General features: G+C 38.3%; 1 protein-coding gene across 1 annotated transcript; it reads left to right on the top strand.

Moving 5' to 3' along the window:
• The first annotated feature begins 2,954 nt into the window (after nt 1-2,954).
• Nucleotides 2,955-3,743, top strand: LOC119733059. The gene has a single exon (XM_038206643.1). It carries the CDS (start codon nt 2,955-2,957, stop codon nt 3,741-3,743), a length of 789 nt encoding a protein of 262 aa, XP_038062571.1.
• Nucleotides 3,744-11,697: the final 7,954 nt, after the last annotated feature.

The raw sequence follows: 11,697 nt of genomic DNA, 5'->3' as shown, positions 1-11,697 counted from the left end.
ATAGCTATTTTTAAGATTTATTCTCTAAACTGAAGGTTTTTTTTTTACGATTCATGCATAAATGAAAGGTGTTCATGCTATAAAAAGAATTTTCATACATAGGTCATTTCATATTCAGCCTCTGGTCACCTTACGAGAGGTCATGACCTTTATAAAACAATAGCTCACATATGGATATTAATACGATTTTTATAATTGCAAATGTCACTTTTTTCATGACCCAAGTCTCAAGCTTGAATCTTGGTGTCATGATCAGAATTTTCAGATGTGGGGACATCACAGTTGACGTATAGATACCCCTGGATAGGTCAATGAACTTTGTATTCTTAGTTGCCGTTATTTATCATATTTATTCGCCAGAACGCCATTTTTGTGTGATTCAAGTGCAAAAGTGCCAAAGAATGGTATTGCACCTATTACTTTACAGTCATGTTATGAATTTAGACCCCAGAAAACAATTTTGAGGTGACCTCCGACCTCTTTTCTCCTTGTTTTATTGGCAGACGCAATATGATGGGATTGGAATAGAAATCTGTGGGTCTGTTTTGTAATGGACAATATACATATGTCAAGCAATATTCACTCTTGTGTACTTATTACACACTGCTGTATCCAGTTGTACTTGGATAGCCACGTTTTTAACCATTTTACCGAAAACCAATGGTTTCTGTAAGAGAGTGATGCTTGTCCGATGTGTCACTTATACTAATTAACGTTTTCGTCTGCTGATAAATAACGGTAATCAGAGTACACAAAGTTCATTGACCTCTCAAAGGTCATAAGAGGTCAAATATGAAATATCTACATATCTGAAAATTCACCCATGGCAAGAATACCCAAAATTTAGATATGGGTAATAAAAAAGTGGTGTTTTGAATAGTTTATCCTCTTATTATCTATAAATAGGATACACAAAGTTCATTGACCCCTTGAAAGTCATCAGAGGTCAGATATGAGATTCCCTACATATGAAATTCTTTTCATAGCATGAGCCACTTAAACATTATGACTTGGTCTTGAAAAAAATGGGGTTTTAAAGGGTATATCGTATAAATAACTATTAATAGAATTAATGCATTTAATACAAAGGTCATTGACCTCTGGAAGGTCATCAAAGGTCAATTGCGATTTTTTTGCACTTGGTCGTTATTTACATTATATGAAGACTATACATAGACTAAGGTCATAGGAAAGTGATGTTTTCAAGAACAATAGGTATAAATAGAGTATTCAAAGGTCACCAGGGGTCAGATGTGAAATGCTTCAATGTCTGATTTTTTTTTGTAATGGCATGAAGACCTCACATGCCAAGTTTCATGCTTTTATTACAAAATGCACAGCTGTCCCTATGCCGCACCACTACTTAACTTATTTGAACGTTGTTTTTTTTAAATGTAGTGAGACTCTTCAACCATACATGGTGAAAAATATCTTTAAAGAAATCGCAAGAAAAGTGTTATTATGCTAATCTGAATACAAGCCACCAACATCACTGTTGTCCACGTTTAAGTCTAGTGCAGTGTTTGTCTTTAAATCAAGCTCCGGAGCTCAGTCAAGCGGTTGGAAAAAGCCGTCCCTTGACAAACAGGTTTTGCACATGAAATTTCTAAACTTCCATATCTCAGAGACAAAATATACATTTGCAATCAATTTTTTCGTCATTTTCGATTCTTTTTTAATATCATTAAATTGAATTTTTGAAATATGCTCAACAAGTAGGTAACTAATGCTGTCAAATGTGGGCTTCCTTCTCTTTGCTCAACCTGTATTTGAAAATATTGTTTCAAATAATTAAATCATTCTTTCTTTTTTTTTGGTTGTTGTTGCTCTATCCATTCTGTTGTACGGCTTCTGTGATGTGTACATGACCGATTGTACTTAATCATGTTAAGGTTGCATGCAATACGGCCGATTGAGGGCGCTGTAACAGATGCTACATCTCTGTTATTTTAGATCAATACCACAATCATACACGAATGATCAAATTTAGTATGATATAATAAAATGGAACAATTAAATATTCAATTACACGAGCATGTTTACAATTTCACGTCAATCCTAAACTTGTTGCGAGGTTCACAAAGAGTTGTTGAATTTGAGATCTCTATTAACCAAAACTGAGTATTAACATTAAACAAAACTGAGTATTAACATTAAAGAAAACTGAGTATCAACTTTAAACAAAACTGAGTATTAACTTTAATTTTTTTTCTTTTGTTTTCTTTCTTTGGAGGTGTAGATCAGTACCGGTATGTAGTTTTCATTACCATTTTCTTTGTATCACAGGCGTTCCATATTATGTACGATCAGTTGTGTTATTTTGTGGTACAAGGCGCTTCACAGACAAGGTCACTTGAAAGGTCAATTAATGCATGTTTTGCATTACACCACATTTGTTACCTTCAGCATCGTTGACAATAAACAACAGCATGCACTCCTAGTGCACTATGCTGGCCAGAAAGTCATGGACATTTTCGAGACACTTGCTGGAACTGAGTCTGATTACAAGACAGCAAAAGAACAACTTGACAAGTACTTCACACCACTGCGACGAAACGTCAAATAGGAGAGATTCGTCAGTGTTCAAGCAACACGTCCCTGACAAAAACAGTGATTTCTATGGAACAATTTTGCTTTCGTTTAAACAAAACATACATTTCGGAAATCCATTAGGAGAAGGAAAAAAAAAAACATTTGAAGAGCTCAGAGTATGCAACTTTAAACACTTACGACGGCCTTCGAGTGACTATTTGTCCAAAGAGTTTGATGTTTGTTAGCCTTTGTTTTCAGGAGGGTCAGTTATGAAATTCATTTTGCTTAGTTGCACAACCTTGAAGCATTATTTCGTTAAGCTCCCAACGGTTATACGGGAAAGTAATATTTTTAAGAATAGTGCGCCATGGTTTCATCAATTACGACATCAGTTTACCGAAGACACAAGAGACAACTGCTAAATGGCCATATCTGAAGGTCTAGAGGCATATGTCTTTCATAATTTATCACCACATGCGGATGACATAGCTCTGCAAGCTGACCAGATCAGAGAGGCCCAGGAGCTACTGGGCAGATTGGGGTTGGAAAGTGAGAAAGTAGGTCTGCACCTCAATGCCAAAAAAAAAGAACATGATGCATTGGGGACTCATGGCGGTACGTCTCTCAAGCTCGTTGATGATATAAAGTACCTTGGTGCCAGAATGCAGAGCACTGAAAAGGACATCAAGGTCCGGAAAGCGCTGGCTTGGAAAGCTCTACTTGATCTGAAGAAAATCTGGACTTCGAGCCTACCAAAGAAGCTGAAGTTGTGGTACTTCCAAGCAGCTATCGAAACGATTCTCCTCTATGGTAGTGAGACGTGGATCCTCACTGCAGCCCAGGCCAAATCACTCAATGGGTGTTACACCAGGATACTCAGGATTGCACAGAACGTCAACTGGAAGGCCCATATGACGAACACCGAGCTCTACGGCAACCTGCCTAAGATCTCAGAAAAGGTCGAGTCTAAACGTGCTGGGCACTGCTACAGACACCAAGAGCTGCCAGCAAGTCGGGGATCTTATGGGAGCCAATTAAAGCATGGGAAACCAAGCAGAGGGAGGCCAATCAAGACAATAGTGAGGTTGATGATGGATGATGCAGGGGTTGAGACAACGGACGAGCTCGCTAGCTGCATGAACAGTCGTGATGTGTGGGGTGTGCGTCATCGCGATTGTCTCAAGCATCCACTTGGGTCGATGAGTGAGTGAGATATAGGCACCCATGTTTCAGACTCGCTGGGTTCAATCTGACCAGTGACTTTTTGTGGAGTGTAGGCTTGTGAAGAGATCCGGACAGTATTATTGTATACGATTATCCCGTAGCGCCGATGGAACTCTTTCTGATGAAACAAAAAACTCGAGGAATGGACGGGAAATGCATGAGAACTGTGGTCAGTATGAATTGGGAGAGCAGGTAATTTTTAAATCGTCTGAAAATAATGGCAATATGCTTACCTGTATCTGGTACAGCGACTCCAGCCCAAAAATCCACACGACGTTGTGTAGCGCTGAGAGCACGTGTATCCACATACACTTCCCCTTGTATAGGGATCAACAGAATAGTCAAATTGTATCATACCCTTTTTTACTGTATATACAACTTTGCCAGAAAGCATTGATTAAATGAACTCAATATGATGAGGGGGAGATCACAAAATCATAAGCGATCACAAAACTTTAAATAAATGTATTTGAAAAGAATACCTCAGCTTTGCGTGCAAGAAAATAAAATACACAGCAAATGAATGCACGCGGTTTATTCCTAGGTATTCCTACATATAATCCTATTACAGTTCTTATTGCTTTTCTGATCAACTTGTTTTGCTTTAATGCAACTGTCTTTATTCTTACAAATTCTTTTGCAAGTTGGACAGACGCCACTTTGTATTAACGGTTTGAAACTTGACGCATTCACGGTATTCGTCAAGCATGGCTGACTTCGTCCTTGTTATTGTTTTTCAAGCCATTTACATTTTTTTCACGACATCGGAATTTTAACAACATTTTCCTGATATTTGAGATTATATCACCGCCCATTGAGTGGACGATATTATTGATAAAGATCGCACATTTAACCACAGCTGATGTGCAAGTAATGTTGACAATAACTAAAAGTGACACATTATATTTCATGTTCATAAAATATAAATAAGAGTTTGTTTCATGGTCTAGTTTTATCAAGAGAGAGAGAAAAAAAAGGTTTCTTCGCACTGCACTAAGGATAAAAAGGAAGACTTACTGTGAGAGTGGCAAATTGGCAGCCACGATGATGATGATAATACAGCCGAAGGAAATCATGGTTATCTCCAGCCAGGCGGGAAATAAAAATCGACTCGCTCTGAAAAAAATAACATAGAATACCGTTCAAGGTTCATTTCATGTTCAAGGCTAATTTATTTCCATTGGGCTGACCTGAAAGTCTCTTGACCGTAATGAGGTTTTTTTGTCATAAAAACTTTACCCGGATCCACTTCAACCCACAAACAAAAGCTCACGTAATTTCATGAGGAAATCATCATTTTCAAATGGTTGTCACGATAACATTATTATACAACGCCTGATTAATTCCCTATCATGTGATTGGCTGATCGTTGCACCGTTGCTCGGTCACACTATCGGTGGTTCTGTCCAATCAGATGACTACAGGATTTATTCAAGCGTTGTTTTAAAGCACACAATGAAATAAGAATAACTCCACTCGGTGACAGATGTCAGGTTCCAATCCATTCGGCTATATAATCTCCTTCGTACAACATAAGCTACAAACAAAGAACACGACAGAAATCGTCTCAAGAAATGTCGAAAACAGTGTCTTTTTGTCAGCCCAGTAAAGCTTTATATCTCAACTTCTACTCAATGTATGCATTTACTTCTTTTGCTCAAATACATAAGTATGTATTCCTCTTTATAAAAAAATGGTTGTTTTAAAGTTCCATGCAAGACCGGTTGACGATGGTCGATTATGGCGATGGTCGGTCTTGAAAACGAATAGTTAAGTCAAGACGTGCTTGGATCGCTGGCCCCCACTGCGTTTAATGGGTGAGCTCATTTTTTGCATTGGTATTTCAACACCTTCAACAGCTCGTAATGGTTGCGTTTTCTTTGCATGATAGTTCATAGGAAGACATTGATAAGAAAAAGAGGCGAGAAGTCATATTGGAGTAAATTCAATGGGCTGGGGGCAAAATGTCCCTACCCCCCTCTCAAACTGATAAAATGAAAATATGTTGAGAAATACATGACGTTTTGGGGAAAAAATGTTTTGCCCCCCTCTAGAAAAAATCCGAGGGGCCAGGCGCAAGTAAGATGGGGGAAGTAATCGAACGGAATCACAGTATATGTACTAAGGTATAGGATACACTAAGTGTGCCGAATACGTAGAGACACCTCTGGGTACTTGATTTGCCATCTCAAAACATCTGTCAAGCAGTCTGTGCGAACTTTCACGTGCTATCTCTGACATAACAATGACGTTGAGAATGCCTGTGTCCCCGAATACACTTGTCAGTGTTAATGCACCCACTCTGGTGAGCAATCAAGATGATAAGGACATGTTCCATGAGTGTCTTCGGAAAACCCTCTCCCGAGGTCCAAACACAGACTGCATGCTTTGGAAGAGGTGGCTACAATACTAATGGAGAACTTCTCTTACAGCTCTGCAATGATTTTTTTTCTGGCTGTTACCGACGCGTTTTTTTCCCCAGGTAACCTGAGCATCATGACTATAGCTGGAAGCACCCAAGATCTAGGCACTGGCACATCCTGTACTATATCCTGATCCGTCGAAACACTTCTTTCGGGTCAAAATCACGAGACCAAGGTGTGGACCTTCTTAATGTTCAACTGATCACTATTTAGTGTGGTGCCAGCTGAAGGATGAAAGTGTTAGGGCAGCACTGGAGGATCATTTTTTTTCCCAGGCCTACATACCTCACAATGTGACCAGCCTACAGGAACCTTTCCAGTGACCTGGACCAGAACAGTGAAATTTTATCTTTTTAAAAGATACTTATTATTGATTCTTTGCCCAGATATTTTAGACTTTAAGACAAACATTCGTGATTAGCAATTACCATCTTTGAGATAATTTAAGGACCGTTTTTGCAAGCTCACTTTTCCAATTTGCCAGATAGTTTTTAGCTAGTTATTTCTTTGTTTGTGTTCCTTCCTCCATACTGACATGTACATTCACGTACATAAACTGTAATTGTGTATGTCATGTTTGCGATTGTTTTTCAGATCGAATAATCCATGTACGATAAGCAAGATTGTTTCTGCTCTAACTTTAATTAGTCTACACTTCCTGACGACTCGGGGATGGAGGGGGACTGGTCACTTACGTCCCTAATAAAAAAAAACAGTGCATTGGATGCTTGTTATACTGTTTGTTTTTCAAGCTATTAAATGTGGGGGATATATTATCCCATAATTATATTCTATTCCCATTGTTGAAATGGAGGCTGCACTGACAAGCTACGGGTTCGACAACGTGCTTTGTAAATAGCTCAACAACGTAGTTGAACGTACGACGTTACGGAGCCATGCACTCTTTCAAAAACGTTTAAACACAAATATTGAAATGTGTATTCTTGTGGAGACATTTTTTGGTTCTCATGTAGTAAAGTTTTCGAGTTTGAAAGTACAGTTTCAAAATGTTCCTATTTTAACCTAAATTTGGACTAAATATCTCTTTTCTACTTTTCTAAAACTCTTCCATTTGCGATGGATCAATCCACTTTGGAAATTCCTGGTTTTGAGTAAAAAACTGGTGTCCCTCATCTGCCTATGGATGAACCCCTGTATATAAAGTCCAATAGGCACCAATGTTAAATGCCCATACTTCAATTTTCTTAAAAACAATACTAGAAAATCTTTCTCTTTTCGAGAAAACCTCATCCAATGAAGACGTCCCCTATTTTCCCAAAGCGGAAAAGTAGCAATCTTAAAAAACGATCCATCCACAACATGACAAAAAAAAAATGCCAGTTTCGAGTCTAATTGCATCAAAAATGCTCAGAAATGGAAGCCCAAATTCTGGGCCAGAGGTTCTTTGCCACATCTCTTCAATTCCCAAATGTTATGGCTCTCAGATCTTTCTAATATAGAATATTTTGAGGTTATAACTTTTATTCATTAGCTCGGCGGATGCGTTTAGGCCTATTTACAGGAGTACAGCCCTATGACTCTTGAAAATTTTCCATGTAAGTCGCCATAATTGTTGATGCGTTTGTTAGTTCATTATTTCTTTACTCGTACACACGTTACGAGCATGCGCATTTCTAATTATAAACGATGGTCACGGCATTAGCACGGCGTCTGAAACGGGCCTTATACTCATTGGGCAGGGACGCTATAATTTCCGTCAATCAATCATAAAAGCAAATCGTCCAAATTTCGTCACCTAACTGGTGTTATTCTAGATACGAGATTACTCGCTACATACGGTATATAGGAAACGTGCCCTATAAGCTGGCAGCGAGTGACGTTCATGTTGCATAATGTAGAAACAATAAGTATTTCACTCCTCCAAACTCCCCGATCCTAATCCTTATACATCAGCATTTGATTTAGAGTAAACATCTCCGAAATTTATATCACTGAATTGCCTCATAAAACGCTGTACATTGTATAGAGGGAGATTGTAAGGTTTGTTTACATGCTACATGTTATACGTAGGATCATCAACCCCTGAGGTTCGTTGACGCGTCTTCGGGGCAAGTAATTCGCCGATTATAATATATTCTACCATGGTAAAACTATAGTTTTGAAATGTGCCGGGATATCGAGATCGTTTCAATTTCCATTTAACCCTGTGGGAAAACGCTCATTGGATCTCATCGTCAGTTTACTCGTACCTTTTTAGAAAAAAAACCCAATCAATTATTTACGTTACTAGCTTTAATGTTAATTTATTGTTAAGCATCTTTAGGCCGGAGACTTCAAATTCAATGTGAATCATGGACAAGTGCTCATGTACTGCAGGTACGCCACAACTGTGTGTGGGAAAAGCCATTCAGACCTTAATGTTCGTGAACGTAATATAATTTAATAAATAAACCAGTATGTTTACAAAAGACTGGTTACTGTGCTGCCCCTTAGCAACCAGGCCAGAGTTCAGGCCCTGTTGCGTCGGCAGAATTAAATTGGAAATTCCCGGTTTTCCCACTGCAGGGTAGTTATTGCTTTGCAGAGCATTAGATTTTTCGGCTTTTCCAGCACATTGCCGGAAAGAAGCTTTCTACATAAATTTGCATACGTTGCTTTAACAGCGAGTTCGGATATTCAGAATATTATATAAACAATAACTTATAGCAGTGGCGTAACTATAGGCTTAACATTCTGAGGGGGCACGTGAAGGCAAGTGGTATGCTTTTGTTTAGTTCAAGATTTCAATTTGGGAGCACCCAGGTGGCATGAACATCTGCTGGTGGCACGTTCCCTATACGTCATTACATGTATAACAAACTCAAATCAACAAAAACCCCATGCTGCCTTTCAAATAGACGCACAGCTCCAGTGTATATTCTTATTAGTAATTATTCTTATTAGTTTACCACAAAATGGTAGCTTTTTTGTGTCAAAAATTATCTAACTACCGAAGGCGATTTATCCAGGGAACAAAAATATAATGAATTTGAACAGTTGGGGCAACAGTCCTTAAGGTTTCTACCAAATAGAGCCGTAAAAAGATTGTTAAGCAATAGCTGATGCAAACTGCTATCGACTGGAGTGCAGTATCGTAAATTTCGAGCGTCTGGTCGTCCTGCTAGAATCCTTCTAATGAGCTTTAATATGCTGCTACACTCTATAAAAAAATGGTAAGTGTAAAAAGGGAACATAGTCGTCCACTTGTGTAAATTGTTTTTACACAACAGCTAGAGTTTACAAAAGTACTCATTTCGGTGTAACGGCTCACCCATAATTGTGTTGCATATTTGCACCTTGCAACGAAGTCGTGTAGGAAGTAAAATTACCCCTGTGACAACCATGTTCCCTTTGTTTTACTCTTTATTGGTCAATCTTTACCCAACGTGCATTTTATCCATGTGTTGTGTCATTTTCTCACCTAGATATTGGTTTCTAACTGTTACCGTGCACTGTTGTGCTTTAAATTGTTATATGATTTTGACCCTCAAATTCATTTCTGGTTTTCCTTTTTTTACTATTATGCTTCAAATGATGCTTCATGATGGCGGCAAATATGGCGGATATCTAATGATAAAATGTATGCATTTATCATATTATTTGGCTGATAAATATCATTTTTTTCCTCATATTTGACCACTTCTGGCCGCCATCTTGCATTTAAAGCATGTTAGCAAAAAGGGTAAAAGGAGAGTAAAAAAGAATTTTATTGATGCTTTTCAAACATTATTGGGCTGATAAATAATTTTTTTTCACTTTTTTTTACCAATTCGGCGGCAATATACGCTGCCGAATCTGCGAATTTGTAATTTGTAAGACAATTTTATTGATGCTTTTATCACACGATCTGGCTGATATATGATTTTTTTTCCATTCTGTACCATTTTGGTGGCCATATTGGCTGCCATCTTAGCCGCCATCATGCATTTGAAGCATGATGGCCAAAAAGGGATACCATAAAAGAATTTGTGAGGGTCAAAAACATATCACTAACAATTGTATTTATGATTTGATCATATTTTTGGGCTTATATATGACTGTCTCCATTTTTACCAATATTGCAGCCATATTGGCCACCAAATTGGCCGCCATCTTGAATTTGAAGCATGATAGCAAAAAGGGATACCAGAAATGAGTTTGTTGAGGGTCTAAAACATGTAAGTAACCATTTTATTTATGCTTTTATCACATAATTTGGATGATATATGATTTTTTTCCCCAGTTTTTACCAATTTTGGCGGCCATATTGACCGCCATCTTGGATATCTCCAGAGCATCGATTTTTTTTTTACTGTTAACATCAGAAATATGTTTTAGGACCCTAAAAGGCACCAACAAATACCAATTAGGCGGCCATATTGGCTGCCAAATCTGCCGCCATATTGGCTGCCAAATTCTGCCGCCATATTGGCCGCCATATTGGCCGCCATATTGACCGCCATTTTGAATTTGAAGCATGATAGCAAAAGGGATACCAGAAATGAATTTGCGAGGGTAAAAGCATAATTGTGACTGACAATTTTATTTATGCTTTTATCACACTATTTGGCTGATATATGTTTTTTCCCCAGTTTTTACCATTTTGCGGCCATATTGGCTGCCATCTTTGATATCTCCAGAGCACCGAATTATGTTTTTACTGTTCACATCTGAAATGTGTTTTAGGACCCGAAAAGGCACCGAACAAATTGTGTTGGTTTGTAGGGGGGGGGGGTACACGGCGGTCCTCCATACATACTTCCCTTCAATGGATTTTTATTTTGCATTGAGCAAACATCACGCATTTTTTTAACAAACAGTTTTACACAACACAAATTCACACTTTTTTATTTCTATTTTTTAGAGTGTACAGGATGATATTGTAAGGCCTTCAAACCTTACAGATTTGTTCAGCAATATAGGAAGCAGGGTTAAAATGATTTTAATACTTACTGATATTGGAGTCTTCTTGCGAAGGTCAAGTCTTGTAGCCTTTACATGTAATTAAACTGACTAGTTTGGAGCGCAGACGAACTTCGAGACTTGCAGTCAGTTTTATAACATTGCGCGAATGAGTTCCATCAGTGTATGCATTGTAATGTTCTACCCGCCAATGTTATCTGGGGCGACATAGTTTGGACTCGGTAAGTGGAATGATCCGGGTAATCCCAGAACGCACCTGTTGGGGCGTTGTTTTATTTAGGCTCAGGGTTCAATTGATTTGCTACAAGCTAACTGTTCATATTTCATTGGGTAAAGGTCGGATTTTTTTACTACGTCCTAATGTGCTGATATGTGGCTCACGTGATGCCTGTTTAGAGCATTTCCATAATAATGATACATCTTTCATTTTAACAGTAAAGAGATTTTGTTGGAGTAACGTGTGACTGCTGCTGTGTCTCTTGGGTTTGTATTTGTAAAATTACAAGCTATTGTCATTGGTTGCTGCTGTATTTGTCGTCGACGTTGAAGAGGGAAAGCAGATACCAAAGGTAAGCCTAAGATGGACTGCTGCTGTGTCTCTTGGGTTTGTATTTGT

The sequence above is a fragment of the Patiria miniata genome, unplaced genomic scaffold, assembly GCF_015706575.1.
Source record: "Patiria miniata isolate m_02_andy unplaced genomic scaffold, ASM1570657v1 HiC_scaffold_1, whole genome shotgun sequence".
Classification (NCBI taxonomy): domain Eukaryota; kingdom Metazoa; phylum Echinodermata; class Asteroidea; order Valvatida; family Asterinidae; genus Patiria; species Patiria miniata.
This window is presented reverse-complemented; position numbering and strand designations above follow the sequence as displayed.